The 21,098-nt window shown below is 35.3% G+C and overlaps 1 protein-coding gene across 5 annotated transcripts in view; it reads left to right on the plus strand.

The window, feature by feature from the left end:
* GKAP1 (G kinase anchoring protein 1) overlaps positions 1 to 21,098 on the plus strand; it is a 65,071-nt gene that overhangs the window by 23,247 nt on the left and 20,726 nt on the right. For all 5 annotated transcript variants that reach the window (XM_088792789.1, XM_088792788.1, XM_088792787.1 and 2 more), the window contains exon 7: positions 1,900 to 1,922. In XM_088792789.1, the coding sequence (XP_088648915.1) occupies positions 1,900 to 1,922 (23 nt within the window). The remainder of the gene's footprint in view (positions 1 to 1,899; positions 1,923 to 21,098) is intronic.

Raw genomic sequence — 21,098 nt, forward strand, 5'->3', positions numbered from 1 at the left:
AGAATGAGATTTATTACCAGAAAACTCTTTATAATAGCATTTGTATTTTTTTAATCAAATAGACAAAATAGAAGGAAATTATATAATACCATCCACCAAACTTTTGAAGCAGACCACAAAGTACATTATTTGTGATAATGATGAAAACCCTAGCTCTGTACTGTGTTACATGGTAGCTACTATTCATGTGTGGCAACTTAAATAAAAATTAATTAAAATGAACTAAAATAAAAAATCCTTAGTTGCATTAGGCACATTTCAAGTACTCAGTAGCCACATGTGACTAGTAGCTTCCGTATTAGACAGCATAGTCACAGAAAATATTTTCAAACAGCGTTGTGCTTAGACCTGTCAGTATAGTTGTTGACCAAATGAACAGCTGTTTGTTCATTGACAGTGCAGACTGTTTGATTCATGTGAATTTAGCCTTAATACATTGGGCATTTGTTCTGTGAGGATTCGTAATACCGTAGCAATAATCTAACAAAAAAACCCCAAAAAACCCCAGACCCAAAACCCTACTTTACTGTTTTCAGAAACAAGCCTATCTGTGAAATTAGGAATAAAATTCAAGGATTATATTGCTTTCGTTAATGATCAGCAAAGTTTTTCTTACAACCTTTTTTCTGATTAAGTTGTTTTAGGGTTAAAACAACAGACGTATTTTAAAATGTCCAATTTTAGTAAGGAAGATTTTATATAAGAAATATTTCATTAAAAACTAAGAAACACGAAAAGAATGCTTTTTAAAAACTCCTTAATTTATTTTCTATATGTTTGATTTATTAAGTATTATGTAAGTTTATTAGATGGATTGAGAAAGACATCTGATTTGATACTGTTAAGGTGAAATTATACAACTATTACAAGACAGAATTAGCACAGTTGTGATCCTTCCTGGCATACACTGGATGCTAAGGAGAACATGCTAGAAGAATAACCATGTAAACTACCGGGATTTGATAATTTGATCTTGTGATTTTGACATTTACTGTGTTTATGGACTCTATTCTGATCAATGGTTGCTTTAGAGACCTGGTCTAGCTTTTAGATTCTCAGTCATAAGACAGCTCTTCTATTAAATTATTAGTCCCTGAAAATGGAAAATTTCTGCTGTCCACAGGAAGCATTATTAAATATTAGATATCCTGATCATTTCCAATTGAAATAAGAACACTTGCTCCCTATTTGTACTTTAGTTTCAACCTTGTATCTGTGTGGATTCCCTTATTTCTTTTCTTCATTCCTATTCCCTTTCCACAAATGCTGTGCTGTTACTAAAGCAATGATTTGTTTAATCTAGATGTATTTGTTATGCCTTCTTTTTTATGTTCATTTTATAAATATACATCAATTTTTAATTTTTGTCATAGTATTATCAACTCACTATGATGTATATTTTTAAAATAAAAACACTAGCTAATAACTTTAAAGGACACAAATTGCTAGTCTACTTTTTATTTTATTCCACAAAGGTGTAATTAGTATAGTTTTTGCAGTCATAGTTCCCTCTGATTTGATTTTAGACGTATTTGTACATCCTCAAGATCCTCCCCCAAAAACTTGTACACCCTCCCCCAAATTATATGAAACCAAAAACTTAAATGATAGGCAATTCAAATATTTAAAATTTAATAATACACTTTGGTATGGGTGGCATTTACTAGGATACAAGACCTAGCCCCTAAGCTGAACAAATTAATAGTTATATACTGAATTTTAATATCTTATCCCTAGAAAAGTAAATCTGATGACTCCTAGACAAACCCCAAATGACTTCTGAAGCTCTTATTATAATTTTGAAATTCTTTTCCATTACTTTATTTAAATATTTTTTACATATTAAAATATTTTGTTAATTTCCTCCAATGAAGTGTCACCATTTTTTTTTATTTACAGATCACATTAGTAAAAAGACAGAGGTAAGTGTTGTAACCACCTTCATTCTAGAAAACATTTGATTTTAACAATAGTACTTTAATGTTTAGCAGTAAGTCTTTTTTGAGACACAGCCATTTAAAGGACAGCACATAGGTGTCTCATGAGTGAACTCAGTCATATATCTGGCAATTATAAGGATATAAAATACATTATGGTAGAATAAGATATGATTATTTGTATGAAATATAGTATCATTTGGCTTTAGCATCCTAATTTGTACGTGTATGGAACCAAGAGGTTACCTATCACATGTAAGTTAAAATTTTAGGGAAATAGTCTCTATTTTAATCTTTGTTAAAAACACCCTGAAACCATGTTTCAAGATATTTTGGAATCATAGAAATTGTAAGGTAAGATGTGATTATGTAGTTCATACCCGTGGATAAAATGAACCTGATCACATATTTTTCTTACTGTTCACCATTAGAGGGTAGTGCAGCTACATATAACTTCCTAGTGTTATCAGTTACTTTTTTTTTTTAAAGACTCCATAACGGCTCTACAAACCTTTTAGAATTTGGAAATGAGACTACTATAAAATATATTTTAATATAGAAGACAGCACTAATAAAATTTTAGAGTTCTTTTTACTTCTTTAGGTAATAATTTGAAAGTTTCTTAGTTATTCTATTATGTATGTAATTCTTGTCAGTAATTCCGGTAAAAAAAAATTGATCTTTTAAAAAATGGTCAGATGGCCCTTTGTTTCACTTTAGAATACATATGTGGTTTTTGACCATTTTTGTTGTTGTTTGAGGCATTTACTGACAAGTCAGGGAAATGAAATTCATCTATACGAAAACAATATCTAACTAACTGTGATTATATTGATAATATAGTTCTTAACTATTCGTACAAATACAGAATTGATTTGTTGTTACAACAGATGCTAGAAATTCTTTAAGTTATTTACAAACCACTGTTGCCATTTCTTACATTAAAATTTAAATAACCACAAATAGAGACTGATTATTAATTTTATGTTTGAAAGTGGAAAACATACTTTTGGATTGGGTCCAGTTTTTTTAAATCCATTGATTTAATTGGAAGTTAGCTTTATGTGAATGAAAAAGTAGATACAAATGGTACACCCTATTCCTAAGAAATTGCCCCCAACTGTTAGTGGAGGGGAAAAATAATTTTTATATGTTGTTCCATGCTTTTTTCCTGATTTGAAAGAAGAAAAAAAAAGCAGACTTACCACGATCTCATCTATGTAATATGCATATTCAGCCTGAGTTGTGTTTAAACGTGCATAGGTACTCGTATGTTATATAGCGTATATTTTGTCTTTCATTATAGTGCTATAACTGTGTTCTGATTGTTTTCTATTATTAAATAACTTGATATATAATAAAATTCATTTTGAATAATCCTAATGATTAAGACATTTTCTGCATTTGTAAATGTAATGTAATTATAATTTATTTTCTACAGAACTATTTTAAGAAATTTATCAAAAGAAAATGAAATTCATATTATCCTTGACACTTACTAAAAGCGTATCAAACTTACATTTCATTTTCATTAGAGGTATTCCTCACTTTCTGGGACCTGAATATTTAAATGTTGTAATGATTATGCCATTGCTCTAGGAATTTAGATAAACATTTTTTCAGAGAGTTTCAAAAAGAAGTCTGATAAGAAATTTCAACTCTAAAATAGATGTTTTCTACTCCTAAAAATGTACTAGTGTTTGTTATGTTTATATGCTCAGTAATTGAGTTAATTCTTCCCATCTTTAATATGTTACTTATGCCAAGAGATTTTTTTTTTCCATGGGTGCTCTTAAAATTCCCAACCTCTGTTGAGAGAACATTATACATCCCACCCATCCCCTCTTAAATCAGGTACTTACTGATAAAATTCAAAAGGGAAAATATTTTTTACTTTATTGCTGGGTGACGAGGAATAAATACTTGAATTGCCTGTATATTCCTCTAACTGCTAGTTAAACTTGTCTCAGGTTAATCTCATCATTCCCCTTCTTTCTTTCTCCATTCATCATATAATTCATGATTATGGGTTATTAATCTCAGTACTTTTTTTCCAATCCCAATTCTTTGTAATCTCTCTGACCCTGAAACAATTAGAATAAAATGACACTACCGGAATAGAGGATGGAAACTATTTTTCTTCATTAAGTGTCCAAGATATGTTGGCTGCGACCAGTCCCCTACCCTTCACTAGAGAACATCCCAAAATAATTTTAGACAGTAGAATGAATAATAAAGTAGAATGAGTAGGTGCTTGTACATACTTCTTAAAACCTCAATTAATCATGCCTTATAAGGAACATTATTTGATCCTTAAAGTTGTTTTGTTTGTTTTTAATTTTAATATGTTGCCTTTTTAAATGTTAATTCTGCTGGGTAGAGTATGTCATAGCTACTCCTTTCTCTTTAGTCCCACTTTTATCTGTCCTCTTCAACTGCAGTCCTTCTAGTACCATTTAAAATTTTAGTGATCGTCATGTATCTTGAAGTCTAAAAGGTCAAGTCTTGAATATGCTTGAATAGACTATCTCTAAAAGAGTACCCAAGAAGTTGTAACAGTGATTGACAAAGGGTGGGAAGGAGGGTTTACTGGAAGAAGGAAAGGAGAAAGACTCACTTGTCACAATATAAACTTAAATTTTCTATCATGTCTAGTTACTACCTATTAAAAAATTATATTAAAAGTAAAAAGCACTGGGTGAGAGAGGGAGCTGGGGAACAAACTCAGTCCTATCTGGCTCCACAGCCTATTTCCTTTTTATTGCACTATGCTTCCAACATGTCTATCTTAGATATATGAACTTGGATAAATTATTCATTTCAGGTCCTAGTCATATTAGCTGAAAAGTAAGATGGAATCTGTTTTCTGAAATTACGATAGATGATCAGTGTGTGATTGAAATAAATATTATCTACTAAAAGAAATGGACCCTATAGTTAATGCTGCTAAAACACAGGAAAATAGCAATAATAGACCATTAAATCTTCAAAGCAAAAAATTCTACCTAGCTTTTAAAAATCTCACCTAAAAAAATAATTTCACCTAAAATCTGGTTTTACCTAAGCAGTTCAACCTATTACCATGCTCCTCAGAACATGTTGAACTCACTTTTGTTCCCATGCCCTTTCTTATTCATATTTATTGTTATTTGTTAGCTCTCTTTGGTTGTAAATAACAGAAGCCCAACTCAATCCAGCATAAGCAAAAAGAGACATTTATTTGGTTCCTGTATCCAAACCATGGAAGAATAGGGAGAGAGCTGGCCTCATAATTGACTGGATCGAGGCGTTTGTATAACTTTAGGACTCTTCGTTTCTCTTCCAAGTCTCAGTTGGTGTCTTGTGAGGGGGAGCGAAGTTAGGAATGGCCTGTGTTGCTATCTTGGTGATGTCACTCCTCTTCCATCTTTTTTTATTTGCATAACTGCTTCAGAACTTGGTCAGTCACTTTTTCCTGGAAGCTTTCCCTGATTATGATCTATTTAGATGCCCAGAATACTCTGTGTATACTTTATAGCTTTCAACACCTGTTTTATCATTGTTTTGCTTTTTCACTGGAATTTGAGTTCTTGGAAGTATGGGACCATATCGTGTTGATTTAGTTTCCCCAGTAGTTCTAATTCCTGTCACATAGTAGGTAATATAAATGAATGTTGCTTGATGAATGAATGAATGTTCTAGCTTCTCGCTAAAACCTTCTCTAGCCTTTTTTGGTCTGCTTCTTCTGTATATTTTTACAGCATATAATAGAGGTACATAGGTTTTATTTCCTTTGCCAGTTCAAGAACATTGTTAGGGCCTTCGTGGAGCTCTGCATTAAGAATTCTGAGACTGCAACTTACTTAGCAAGAAAAAGTGTCAGTATCAATTAATTGTTTACCATTTATAAAAGAGGAAGCAGTGGCTGCATGCTTTACAGGTATTTGCCATCCTGACTTATAAAAAAGAGTGCTTAATAATTGTGTTTGTTATTATATTTGTTAGTTTTTGTTCTCAGTAGATTGTGAGTTCTATGAGAATAGCCCATTAGTAATGTACTAATTGCATAATAAGGGCTTAAATAATTGATTTAAGAGATGTTCAAGAGTTGAATCCATTAAGGTCTACCCTAGGGAAGAGGAGAAAGTAGGCTTACTCTACATATTATGTCATCTTCAATATAATCGCTCATTTAAAGGATCATTATTTAGATTTCCTCTTGGAATAAGTTCAAAGCATCCAAGTGTGGTAAAAGAGAAATAGCACATATAGACGGAGCATTCTGAGGTTTGCATGTCACTTTATAGCAAGGTATCTTGAAACTAAAGCTGGGAGGCTATTCTTCTAGGAGGTGACTTGGAACCCTTAGAAATATGAAAGGAATTCTTGATCAAAGCATTCATATTTGTCATTTTACTGTATAAATGATATGTTAGGAAATAGGTGCTCAGTGGGGAGCTAGTTTTTTTCTTCTTTAATTGGAGTATAATTTATACACAATAGAATGCACAAGTCTTAAGTGTGCAGTTTGATGAGGTTTGACACATGCATGTACTTATGTGACCTGTATCCCTATCAAGGTAAAGAACATTTCCATCACACCGGAAGGTTCCCTTCTGCCTCATCCCAGTCATGCCCTCCCCTCCCCCCTCCCCCCCCATAGGAAGCCACTGTTGTGATCTCTGTCATCCTAGATTAGAGTCTTTGTTTAAAATGAAGCCTGCAGTATGTTATTCTTTGGTCTGGTACTTTCCCTCATCAAAATGTTTGAAGGTTCATTCATGTTGTGTATTAGTAGTTTTTCCCGTTTCATTGCTAAATTGTATTCCATGGTGTGGCTATATCACAATGTGTTCGTTTATTCTATTTATATACATTTGGTTTCTATTTTTGACCATTATGAATAAGGCTGCTATAACATTTGAGAAAACAACTTTATTGAGGTTTAATTTACATACTATAAAAGTTACCCATTTTTAAATATGCAATAGAGTGGATTTTAGTATATTTACAGAGTTGTGCAGTCATTACCATAATCTAATTTTAGAATATTCTCGTCATCCCCAAAAGAAACCTCATGCCCATTATCAGTCACTCCTCATACCCCTTCTGCCCTGCTCCTCACCCCTGGCCTAGGCAACCACTAATCTATATTCTGTCTCTATACATTTGCATGTTCTGGACTTTTTGTACACGGAATCATACAATATGTGATATATTGTGACTTCTTATACTTAGCATGATGTTTTTTAAATATACCCATATTGTAGCATGTATGTATCAATACTTCATTTCTTTTTGTTGCTAATAGTGTTCCATTGTACTTAATTTTATTTACATATTCATCTGTTGGACATGTGGATTATTTCCACTTTTGGTTATTGTGAATAATGCTACTATAAATATTTGTGTACAAGTCCTTTTATGAACAGATATGTTTAATTTCTCTTAGGTAGAAACCCAAGAATGAAATTGTTATCTAAATGTACCTTTAAGCATAAGAATTACTAAAGAGTTTTCCAAAGTGGCTGTACCTTTTTACACTTGTGGAGGTGTAGGAGTTTATGAAATAAGGAAAGTTATTTTTGCATTCCTGGTAAGGAGGCTGACAAAAGGTTTTCTGTGATGCTAGCCTTAGTTTCTTATCCTAAACTTTAAATGACAAAACAATTTCAATACTTATTTATATTTCCATATGCCAGTAACAGCAGATAATGTAATTAAAAGCACAATGCTTTTTAAATAATAAATTATAATAATACCTAGCTATAAATCAGATAAATGATGTGTAAGACCTAATTGGGAAAATTATAAAACTTTATTGAAAGATAGTAAAGACTTACATGGAGAAATATACCTTGTTCATGGATTGGAAGACTTATCATAGGAGGTCACGTTTCCTCAAATTAATTTGTGAAATCAGTGCAATCCCAATCAAAATCACAATTTAGTTTTCAAACTGAAAACTTAAAGTGCATCTAACATTTAATGCATTATCTGTCATTTATCAAGATTCCATATATGCATGGGTCTGTTGAGCTCTCTTCTGTGTTCTACTGGTCAGTTTATTCCTGTGTTCATTACATAATGTGTTCATTACTCTAACATAGTAATGTCTTATATGTGGAATAGCAAAGGACAGTTGTTAGTCATATTAGGAAAAAATCAAATTGGATCTCTACCTTTCGTCATGCATTAAAGGCTACTCCACATAGATTAAATACTTACATGTGAAAGACAAATTGTATAACCCTTAGAACAAGAAAATAGAGAATATATTCCTGACTGAGGGGTAGGAAACGCACTATAAAAGAAAGGTTGAAAACTTAGATGTTATTCAAAATGAATAACTTATTTTCTACAAAAATACCAAAAAGAATGTAAAAAGACAAGGGACAAATTTCAAAGCAGAACTGATAGAGGATTAGTATTCAGACACAGAAAGAACTCGTATCAGGTGGTTAAAAAAGAGATGGTTGTCTTGTTTTCTTATTGTCTCATAGGATAGCAAAAAACAAATAAATAAAAAATAAATAGAGACATCCGACATTTTACAAAACAGGGAAATATGAATACCAAAAAAGTCCAACTTGGTTATTATCGGAGAAGTGCCCCTTTCTTCCGACCACCAAGTAGGCCAAAATTAGGACGTTTGAAAATACCCAGAAGTTATACATCAGTGGAGTTATGGAACAGTTTACAGTGGTGGGAATGTAAATTAGTACAATATTTTGCATAAGTCTGGTGTTCTTATGAAACCGAATATACATTGTAACCCAGGAGTAAGTAAACTTTGGTGTAAAGGGCCAGGTCGCAAATATTTTAGGCTTTGGGGTCACATCCAATCTCTGTCACAACTAACTGAACTCTGCCACTGTAGTATAACAGCAGCTATCGTATAAAAGCATGGCTGTGTTCCAGTAAAGCTTTATTTATAAAAAAGGGAAGTCTTATTCTGGGCCATGGTTTGCTGACCCCCTTATATAATTTTAGCAGTCCACTTGTAGGTATACATGCACTAGAGAAACTTGGACATGTGTTCTGAGAGCCATGTACAAGAATGTTTTTATGAATGCGGAATAGCCTAACCTTTCCCCCCAAGAAAACTTGGAAAAATTTAAATGTTAATCTTCAGTAGAATGGATACATTTTAGTATAATCACAATGGTTTATACAGTAGTGAAAATGAATTTATAGCTCTAGGCATCCAAAAGAGAATGTTGAGTGAAAAACAAGTCTCAGAAGACTACCTCAGAGTAATACCAATTTTATAAAACTTTAAATCAAGCAAAACTAAATAGTCTTCCTAAAAATGTTTAAACTATATATAAATCAAGAACTGGTTTCCATTTTACAGGAAATACAGGAATTAGAAGTACAAGTTAAATGATACCTAAAGGAAGCAATCAGGTTAATGTAGAAGATGGATATTTTGTAGGACAACTGGCATATTCTCTTCAGCAAGAAAGTATTATGGAGGAGAAAAGGGTGGAGCATGGGGAAGGGATGTTCTGGATTAAAGAGATTTAAGAGATGACCAGTGTAATGTTTGGATCCTAGTTAGATTATTAACAAAAGACATTTTGATACAACTGAAGAAATTTAAATATGAACTAGGTATAAGATGATACTCAGATGTGATATTTTTGTTAGGTGTGATACTATGGTTAAATTTGAAAATTTATTTTATAGCTGCATGCGAAATAATTTTGAGATGAAGTGTCATGATGTCTATACTATAAAATATCTAAACAACAGGGTGGGATAAACTGTTAAGGAAAACCTTAAAAATTGTTAAAGTTAGATGTCAAGTCTAAGTGTAGAGTCTATGGGTGAAATTTTTCATAATGAAAAGTAACACAAGCAAAATGAAAATATATTATTTAATGATATAGCTATTAAACAATAAAAGATGGAAATGATAAACACTAAATTTGTGTTAACAGTTAAATCTTTGGAGGGTACAAGGTATAGGTAATATTCTAGTTTTTAAGTAAAATAGTGGGATCATGGGAATCTTTTAAAAAAACAGCTTTATTGAATTATAATTTATATACTATAAAATTTACCCATCATTAAGTATATAATTCAGTAATTTAGTAAATTTAAAGAACTGTGCAACCATACCCATCATCTAGATTTAGAACATTTCTGTCTTCCCCAAAAGTTCCCTATATCCAATTATAGTCAGTTTCTACTCCCAACCCCTTGCAATCACTGGTCTACTTTGTATCTTTATAGTTTGCCTTTTCTGATAATCTGACTGGACTCATGCAATATGTATTCTTTCGTATCTGACTTCTTTCACTTAGCGTAATATTTTTGAACTTGATCCATGTTACGGCATGTGCCAGTAGTTCATCTTACTTTATTGCTGAATAGCATTCCATTATATAAATGTTATTTATTCACTAGTTAATGGACATTTGCTATGAACATTTGATACATCCTTTGTGTGGATATGTTTTCATTTCTCTTAGGTGTATACTTAGAAGTGAAATTGCTGGGTTAAAGGGTAATTTATGTTTAACTTTTTAAGAGTCTGTCCAGCTGCTTTCCAAAGTGGTTGTACCACTTACCATTCCCACCAGCAGATGAGGATTCCATTTGACACTTGACAATCCTTGTCAACACTTGACATTTTCTCGTTATGATTATAACCATACTAGTGGATATGTAGTGTATTTCATTGTTTTTATTTGCATTTCCCTAATGGCTAGCAATTGAGAACATCTTTTCATGTACTCAGCCATTTTTACATCTGTTTTGGTAAAATGTCTATTCATATCTTCTACCCATTTTTAAGCATGTTGTCTTATTATTGTTTTGTAGATACATTCTAGATACAGGTACTCCATCAAATACATGGTTTGCAAATATTCTCTCCTGGGCTGTTACTTGTCTTTTTATTTCTTAATGGTGTCTTGTGAAACACAAGAGTTTTTAATTTTGATGAAATCGTTTATCCATATTTTTCTTTTATGGCTCGTGCTTTTGTTACTCATTTAATAACTTCTCTTAATTTACTGGGGTGACAATTGTTAGTAAAATTACATAGCTTTCAGGTGTATAATTCTGTATTACATCATCTATAAATCCCATTGTGTGTTCACCACCCAGAGTCAGTTCTCCTTCCATCACCATATATTTGATCCCCCTTACCCTCATCTCCCACCCCTCATGTAATAACTTTTTGCCTAACCCAAGGCCACAATGATTTATTCTAGAAACTCTATAGTTTTAGTTGTTTTTAAAAATCTACGATCCATTTTTCCTTTTTTATCGTGGTGAAATACATATAACATAAAATTTACCATCTTAACCATTTTTAAGTGTATAGTTCAGTAGTATTAAGTACATTCACGTGGTTGTGCAGCTCACACCATTCAGCCCCATAACTCTTTCATCTTGTAAAACTGAAAATCTATACCTATTAAAAAATAGTTCCCCATCTACTCCTCCTCAGCCTCTGACAACCACCTTTCCACTTTTTGTCTCTCACATTGACTACCCTAAGTACCTCATATAAGTAGAATCATACAGTATTTGCCTTTTTGTGAGTGACTTACTTCACTTAGCATAATGTCCTCAAGTTTCATCCATGTTACAGCATATTGCAGAGTTTCCTTCCTTTTTAAGGCTGAATAATATTTCATTGTGTGTATGTAGACCACATTTTGCTTATCCATTTGTCAATGGATACTTGGGTTGCTTACATGTTATAGTTCTTATGAATAATGCTGCTGTGAACGTGGGTGTACACATATTTCTTTGAGACCCTCCTTGCAGTTCTTTTGGGAATATAACCAGAAGTGGAATTTCTGAGTTGTATGGTAATTCTATTTTTAATTTTTGAGAAATCTCCATACTTTTACACAGTGGCTGTACCATTTTACATTTCCACCAACTGTGTTATAAGGGTTTCGGTTTCTCCACATCCTTGCCAGCACTTGTTTTCTGTTGTTGTTTGTTTGTGGGTTTTTTTTTTACAGTACCTATCCTAATGGGTATGAGATGGTATCTCATTGTAGTTTTGATTTGCATTTCCCTAATGATTAGTGATGTTGAACATCTTTTCGTGTGCTAATTGGCTGTTTGTGTATCTTCTTTGGAGAAATGTTTTCAAGTCCTTGCCCATTTTTTTTCTTTTTTTAAAAATTTATTGGGGTGACAATGGTTAGTAAAAGTACATAGGTTTCAAACGTACATTTCTATAGTATATCATCTATGTATCACATTGTGTGTTCATCACCCAGAGTTAGTTCTCCTTCCATCAGCATGTATTTGACCCCCTTTACCCTCTTCTACCATCCCCCCTCACCTCTTACCCTCTAGAAACCACTAAACTGTTGTCTGTGTCTGAGTTTGTCTTGTTCCTATGTTGCTTTCAGTTTTATATCCCACATATGAGTGAAATCATATGGTTCTCGACTTTTTCTGATTTATTTCACTTAGCATAATAATCTCAAGATCCATCTATATTGTTGCAAACGGCAGTATTTCATCTTTTCTTAACAGCAGAGCAGTATTCCATTGTGTTTTTATACCACATCTTCTTTATCCAATCATCTCTCGAAGGACACTGTGGTTGTTTCCATGTTGTGGCCGCTGTACATAATGCTTCAGTGAACATCGGAATACATATAGCTTTACAGATAAATGTCTTCAGAGTTTTTGGGTAGATACCCAGGAGATGGATTGCTGGGTCATACGGTAATTCTTAATTTTTTGAGGACCCTCCATACTGTTTTCCATAGCAGCTATGCCAATTTACATTCACAACAACAGTATGGGGGTTTCTTTTTCTCCACAGCATCTCCAACACTTGTTATTATTTGAGTGGTATCTCACTGTGGTTTTGATTTTTATCTCCCTAATAGCTCGTGAAGGTGAGCATTTTTTTCATATATCTGTTGGCTGTTTGTATGTCTTCTTGGGCAAAGTGTTAATTTATTGCTGTGTTTGATTTGCTAGTATTTTGTTTAGTATTTTTGCATCTGTATTAATCAGAGATATTGATCTAGTTTTCTTCCTTTGTATTATCCTTGCCAGGTTTGGATATCAGGGTATTGTTGGCCTCATAAAATGAGTTAGGAAGTATTGCCTCTTTAATTTTTGGGGAGAGTTTGAGAAGGACAGGTATTAAATCTTTGGTATGAATGTTTGGTAGAATTTACTGGTGAAGCCATCTGGTTCTGGATTTTTGCTTTATGGGAGGTTTTGGATTATTATTTCAATTTTCTTACTGTTGATTGGTCCATTTAGATTTTTCAGTTCTTCGTGATTCAGCCTAGGATGGTTATATAGTTCTAAGAACTTGTCCATTTCTTCTGTTACTGAATTTGGTGGTATATAGTCTTTCATAGTGTTCTTGTATAGTCCTTTGTAGTTCTGTGGTGTCTGTCATAACTTCTCTTTCATTTCTGATTTTGTTTGAATCTTTTCTTTTTTTCCTTAGTGAATCTAGCCAGAGGCTTGTCAATTTCATTAATCTTTTCAAAGAGTTAGATCTTTGCATTAATTTTTTCTATTGTCTTTTTGTTCTCTGTTTCATTTAATTCTCCTCTAGTTTTTATTATTACAGTTCTTCTGCTGACTTTGGGCTTCATTTGTTCATTTTTTTCTACTGCTCCAAGATGTTATGTTAGATACTTTACTTGGGATTTTTCTTGTTTCTTGAGAAAGGCCTATAATGATATAATCTTCCCCCTTAGTACCACTTCTGCTGTACCCCAAACATTTTGATATGTCGTACTCTCATTCTCATTTGTCTATGTATCTTTTGATCTCTCCTTTTATTTCTTTTTGACCCAGTCATTCTTTTGTAGCATGTTATTTAATCTCCACATATTTCTCATTTTCCTTGCTTTCTTTTTGCAATTGATGTACAATTTCAAAGCATTGTGATCAGAGAATATGCTTGGTATGATTTCAATCTTCTTAAATTTGCTGAGGCTAGTTGTGTGTCCCAACATATGGTCTATCCTTGAGAATGTTCCATGTGCACTACTAGAGAAGAACATATAATCTGGTGTCTGGGATGAAAGGCTCTGTAAATGTCGATTATGTCCATTTGGTCTAATGTGTCATTTAAAGCCAATATTTCCATATTGGTGTTCTGTTTAGATGATCTATCCATAGCTGTCAATGGTATATTTAGGTTCCCTAGTATAATTGTGTTTTGGTCAATTTCTCCCTTTAGTTCTGTTAGTAGTTGCTTGGTATATTTCGGTGCTCCCTGATTGGGGGCATAAGTATTGATGACTGTTATGTCTTCTTGTTGTATAGTCCCCCTTTACCATTATGAAATGTCCATCTTTGTCTCTTGTTATCTTTTTCACTCTGAAGTCTGTATCATCTGGTGGTATTATGGCTACACCTGATTTTCTCTGGGTACCATTTGCTTGGCGTGTCAATTTCCACCCTTTCACTTTGAGTCTATGCTTGTCCTTGTAGCTGAGATGTGTCTCTTGGAGACAGCATATGGTTGGGTTTAGTTTTTTTGATCCAGTCTGTTACTCTGTGCCTTTTTATTGGTGAGTTCAGTCCATTTACATTTAGGGTGATTATTGATATGTGAGGATTTCCTGTCATTCTATCTTTAGTTTTCTGGTAAGGCTGTGTCTCCGTTGTTTCTTTGCCTTTTTGTTGTTGTCTATTATTTCTGTGTGGTGGTATTCTATGATGTTTCCTTCTGTTTCTTCTTTTATTACAGTATGTATTTCAGTTCTGGATTTTTTTTGAGGGGTTACCGTTAAGTTTACCGAAAGTTTGATATTTAGAGTATTCCATTATCTTCAGCACGCTTTCTCCATTCCCATATTCCGGTTCAGGTCTTTACTTTCCCCTTTTTTATGTTTCGGTTGCCACAAGTTGTCCCTGTTGATGGTGGTCGAATATCCTCTTTTAGTATTTCTTGTAGTGCAGGTCATGTATTAGAAAATTCCCTCAGCTTCTGTATGTCTGGAAAGGTCTTTATTCCTCCTTCATATCTAAAGGATATCTTTGCTGGATATATTATACTTGGCTCATAATTTCTCTCTTTCAATAGTTTGAATACTTGGTTCCACTCCCTCCTGGCTTGTAGAGTTTCTGCTGAAAAATCTGATGATAATCTAATGGGCTTTCCTTTGTAGGTTACCGTCTTCTTTCCCCTGGCTGCCTTGAGGATTCTTTCTTTGTCGTTGATTTTAGACAGCTTCAATACATTGTGCCTTGGAGAAGGCCTGTTGGGATTGAGGTAATTAGGTGTTCTATTTGCTTCTTGGATTCGAGGATCCAGTTCTGTCCACAAGTTTGGGAAGTTCTCATCAACAATTTGTTTGAATATATTCTCTGTTCCCTTCTCTCTTTCTTATCCTTCTGGTATGCCCATTATTCTTATATTGCTCTTTCTGATGGAGTCAGAAAGTTCTTGTAGAGTTCTTTCATTTCTTTTAAGTCTCAAGTCTCTTTCTTCTTCCATCTGTGTAATTTCCAGGTTTCTATCTTCAATGTCACTGATTCTTTCCTCCATCTGGTCAACTCTACTACCTAAGCTGGTTATTTCATTCTTAATTTCTTCTATTGAGTTCTTAATCTCCAGAAATTCTATTTGGTTCTCTTTTAAAATTTCAATCTCTTTCATGAAATGCTCATGTTGTTCTTTGATTGTGTTTCTGAGTTCATTAAACTGCCTGTCTGTGTTTTCTTGCATCTTGTAGAGTTTTTTCAGAACTGTAATCTTGAATTCTCTGTCATTTAAGTCACATATTTCCATATCTTTAAGTTCCTTTTCTGGAGACTTTTCACTTTCTTTCTGAGCTGTCTTGTTGCCTTGGTTATTCATGGCAATGACTGATTTATTATTTCTCTTCCAAGACATCTACAGGAGTGGCTTCTGCAACAGGTTGATAGGAAGAGATCTTTCTTTTGTTTTCCAGTACTTGTTGGTAGAATGTTTTATTTTCTCTCCGACTGCAGCCTTTTTTTCTCTCTCACACGGTAGTGCTATGTTTTCTCTGCACTATTCCAGCTTCTCACACAATGGGGGGATTCCCTGAGAGACGGGCTTCTCCTCTGTTAATAGTTCATCTAGGTCACAGGGTGCAGTGTCTGTGTGGGTATGCAGAGAGCTTTTGAAGTTCCAAAGCACTTCCAGCTCCATATTCTGAGCCAGTATGTTTCAGCAGTTCTGTTTACTCCTTCAGAGATCTGCCCAGATAAGTGGGGCCAGGGGTGGGGTGAGATGTGAGAGGTGGCCCAGAGCAATGGCAGCGACCACCACCACAGCCGGTCCTGTTTCCACAGCTCCCTCCCTTTTGCCGGAACTAGTTGGGCTGCGAATCTGTATCTGCGGTCCACAGTTCTCAAAACAGCAAATATTCTGTTCTTTTGATCTGACACTGCTACTGTTCCACTTCTAGCACCAGGCAGGTGGGGGCGGGGTGAGCTCTGGGAGGGTAGGGAGGGGGCGGCTAGTCTCAGTGTCTAAGGCTTCCATTCTCTGCTCTACAGTGAAGGCTTAAACCACCATTTTCAGCCTCCTTCCCTCAGTCTTTTCTCCGAGGTCTCTGCCGTGAGCGTTGGGTTCAGCCGTGTTATATGCTGCCCCCTCAACCCTGTGGGCCATAAGCGGAGCCCTAGCTGTCCGAGTTCTTCCCTCTCCCGCAGCTGTGGTAATTCTGGGATGCACTGAGCTCGGAGCACTGAGATAGGTCTGCAACCTCTGCCCACACGGCTCCGTCTCTGCACTTATCCCTTTCCTCCTCTCCCGCTCGTGGGATTCACCCACCTTTAGGTGACTTCAGTAGTGGGCCTCTTCGTCTTGCCTGTCTGCTGTGCAGGGAGTCCTTTGTGGAGTTATTGTTGTTCTATTAGTTGTAAATTCCAGGGGTGCTTTACAGAGGCTCACCTCATGCTGCCATTTTGATGACATCGCCATACCCATTTTTCTTACATTGCTCTTTCTAATGGAGTCAGATTGTTCTCGTAGAGTTCTTTCTTTCTTCCCTTTCTTTCTTTTTTTCTTTTCCTTCCTTCCTTCCTTCTTTCCTTTCCTTTCCCTTTCCCTTTCCCTTTCCCTTTCCCTTTCCTTTCCTTTCTCCCAAGTCTCTTTTCTTTCATCTGCATCATTTCTAGATTTCTGTTTTCAATATCATTAAGTCTTTCCTCCATCTGGTCAGCTCAGTTTCCTGAGCTTGCTAGTTCATTCTATATCTCTTTTTTTGAGTGCTTTAGCTCCAGAATTTCTATTTGATTCTTCCTTAAAGTTTTAGTCTCTTTGGTAGAGTACTTCTTTCATTGATTTTATTTCTGAGTTCATTACACTGTCTGAGTTTTCTTGTGTCATTGAGTTTTTCCAGAACTGCAATCTTGAATTCTCTGTCATTTAAGTTATGTCTTTCCATGGCTTTAAGTTTATTTTCTGGAGATTTTTCATTTTCTTTCTGAGTTTCCTTGTTACCGTGGTGTTTTGTGGTATTTGATGGATAATTTCTCTGCCTAGGCATTTTTGGGAATGAAATCTGCATTTTATTTTAAGCGAGATACCTCTATTTAGCAGGTTTGTAAGAAGTGATCTTTTTTCTGTTTTTCAGTAGGTGGCGCCAAAGTGCAAGTTTATTTTCTCTTGTTTACTCTAGCTTCTATGTAAGCTCTCTGCAGGGTGGTGTAAAATGCCTTGTATTTCCTGGGGAAGTGGACGTCTTCTCAGTGACTAGGTCACCTGTCTCTAGGCACCACCCTCCTGGGGGAATATGGGCAATGGGGCTCTGAGCCTGTGCAATCCCAGTGCTTCCCCCTCCAACCAGATGCTGCTAGAGGTGTATTAGGTGCCCCTACTAGGATCAGCTGCCATGGGTGGGGTCGGGCTGGGCTGGGAGAGGCTAAATCCTGTGTTTGAGGCTTTGTTCTACTCCCAATAATGGCGACTGCCAGAGCCCAGCTGCCTCACCTCTGTATCTTTACCCCTGTCAGTGTGATTAGCTGCAGTGTGCATCTGTCGCTCAGGTAGGACTATACCTGCCTCACTAGTTCTCAGGGCTGCAGATAGTGTGCTCTGTAGCCAAACTCTCACTGCTACTGCGTCTTCTGGGGCCTGTAGCTAGTTTTGTTTTCTGCTTGGCAGTGACGGCTGCTAGACCACAGCTCTGTGTTTCATCTCTGTCCCGGTCACTGGGCTTAGCTGCAGTATGTGCTGACCATTCAGGCAGCAATGCTTATTCTAGTCCCTGCTCCTCCGGTCTGCAGAGTGCACATTGCAACCTGGTTCCTCCCCTCTCGCAATCCCCCCAACTAGCTCCCGGCTGCGTCCAAGGCACCTTTTTCTGCTCTTTTCCCTTCTCTCCTCCCATTTACTGTGGTGTTTCAATACGCAGATCTCTTAGATGTGTTTTTGTGTTGAGCAAGGAATCCTTTGTTGAATATAGCTGTTCGACTTGCAACTTCCAAGGGGAGAGAACAGAGGGATCTCATACCACCATGCTTCTCTCTTTTAGCATTTTGAATATATGAGCCTACTGTTTTCAGGCCTTCAAGTTTCTGTTGAGAAATCTTCCGATAATCTTACTGAAGATCCTTTGTACATGATGAGTTGCTTTTTCTTGCTGATTTTAAGGTTTTCTCTTTGTCTTTTCAAAGTTTAATGATATATCTTGGTATGGGTCTTTTTGAATTCATCTTACTTGACCTACTTGGATATTTATATTCATGAATTTCATCAAATTTGGGAATTTTTCAGCCATTATTTCTTCAAATATTCTCTCTGCCCTTTTCTCTTTTCTCCTTCTAAGACTTCCACAGTATGTATGTTGGTTTGCTTAATGGTGTTCCACAGGTCCGTTAGGCTCTATTTGTTTTTATTCGATCTTTTTCTTGCTGTTCCTCAGCTGAGATAATTTTCATTGTCCTATCTTTAAGTTCACTATTCTTTTTTCTTCTGCCTGCTCAACTGTGCCTTTGAATCTCTCTATTTAATTTGTCATTACAGTTATTGTACTTTTTTTTTCATTTATTGTACTTTTCAGCTTCACGATTTCTTTTTGGGTGTCCTTATAAGTTTTCTATCTCTATTGATATTTCCATTTTGTTCACACATTATTTTCTTGATTTTTTTGCCCCCCAAAACTTTTAGTTCTTTGAGCATTACTAACACAGTTTTTTTGAAGTCTTTGTCTGGTAAAAATGGCGAAAATCTTTTTCAGGGACTGTTTCTATTGATTTATTTTTTTTATGTTTCAATGGGCCATATATTCCTGTTTCTTTGTATGCCTTTGTATTTTTTTGTTGAATACTAGCCGTTTGAGTCTAATGATATGGTAATCTGCAAAAACCTTTCCTCAGGGATTGGTGTTTTTATTGTTTTTGTGTTTTTAGTTTTTGTAGGCTGTCTGTTCAAGGATCAGTAGAAGATGTAAATTTAATGCTAAGGTCTTGTCTGGGCTTCTCCTTGGACACGCACAGCCCCTTTCTGATTTTCCCCGTATAGGTAGTTGTTTTTGAATGTCCTAGTTCTTAATTCCTGGCTCATGAAAGTGGGAAAGCAAAAAAACGAAAGAGAAAAAAGGATTCCAGCTCTTTAAATCCACTGAAAGTCACTTCAGCTGGAGTGGGTGGGGCTTGCAATAATATGGGAGAGCAACAAAAATGTCTGCCTGCCACTTTGTCTGCATCTTTCTGATCAGAAGCAGCAGTGACCAGAGCACAGATCCGTTATTTTGTACTTGTTGTCTACCCTTACTCCCATAAGCTGTATGCAAGCTACTCTAGGAACATGCACACAACTGCCTGCCTCATGGCTGAGGGTAGGGAATGGGTAGCTGTTACTGTGCTAAGAGCTGAAATTGACCAAAATTAACTGCAATTTACCATCAAAGTCCTCTCCTGGAAGTTGCAAGTTTTCACCAGACTCCAGAATTCCAAAATAGGTACATCAGACAGATTTCTGCCAATACAGTTGTCTACGTGGGGAGATCGATTCCTGGTGCTTCCTACTCGTGTCTTCCCAGAATCTTTGCTATGATACATTTTTTGGTTAATTTTTGCATATGGTGTGAAGAGTCTACATTCACCTTTTAGCATGTATATATCCAGTTGTCATAGCACTACTTGTTGAAGAGGCTTTCTTTCCTTAATGAAGTACCTTGACACCTTTTAAAAGAATAAATTTACCATAAATGTGAAGACTTATATATCAAGACACTCAAATATGTCCCAGGATCTTTAGGGCTATATTTACAGAAGCACTATACTGTCTTATTCATTATATGCTTGGCACATAATAGGTGTTCAAATTTTGAGTTAAATTGAAATTGAATTGGCTAGACATTAAAATAAAAAATCTGTGTTCTTATGTTTGCCACATTTTTGACTTTTTTTCTTTTGGGGCTTCGGGGCTGGGGTGTGGTTGATTTATTTTTGCTCCTTTTTCCCTGTAGTTTCTTATCAAGGTATCTTTTGACATATTCCTTCCTTAGGTTGAAAAGAAATTTTATGCCTCACTAAAAAATACTCAAGAGCCGAGTACCCTTTGGGATAGGTATGCTGATAATCGTAGCAGCTATCAAAAAACAGAGGACACTGCTGGAACTGCAGTCTTTAGAGAAGTGAAATTCAGAGGCTGATTAATTGTTATCATCATGCTATTCTGTCCACAGAAGCTCAACAGTGTTTTCAACATGTTGTATTTATTGCTTTAAAATGACATCTTACTGGAATATACTGGAATTATTTTTTTGAAGCAGTAGACAGAGTTATATCTGTACCACTTAGCAATAGAATGACTCATGTGGAAGTTATTTAACTTTCCTAAGGCCATGATTACTTTGTGGGGAAATAATTCTTGCTCTATCAACCTCTTATAGTGTTGATGAGATTCAAATAAAGGGATGTTTGTGTAAATGCTTTGCTAAGTAAGTATAAAGTGCTTTACAAACATTTTAATGTTATTTGTATATTTATTAAGCACTGGTATACAATTATTTTTCCAAACACTTTCTAAGATAATGTAAAGGGGAAAGCATGAATAGTCGTTGAACTGTTGGGTCATTTGCTCACAAATACAATCACGATGGGTAAAATTGGGAGTATTATAACTCAAGAATGTGGGACGTATGTGAAACCAATGAGAGTGAGAGGAGCATTTTCTTTAGTTGTCTCTAACTTTAAAACAAGTTGGAGAGGCAGTGCTATTTTTCTTGGATA

This window comes from Rhinolophus sinicus, chromosome 16, assembly GCF_057876585.1.
Source record: "Rhinolophus sinicus isolate RSI-liver-muscle chromosome 16, RSI-T2T, whole genome shotgun sequence".
Classification (NCBI taxonomy): domain Eukaryota; kingdom Metazoa; phylum Chordata; class Mammalia; order Chiroptera; family Rhinolophidae; genus Rhinolophus; species Rhinolophus sinicus.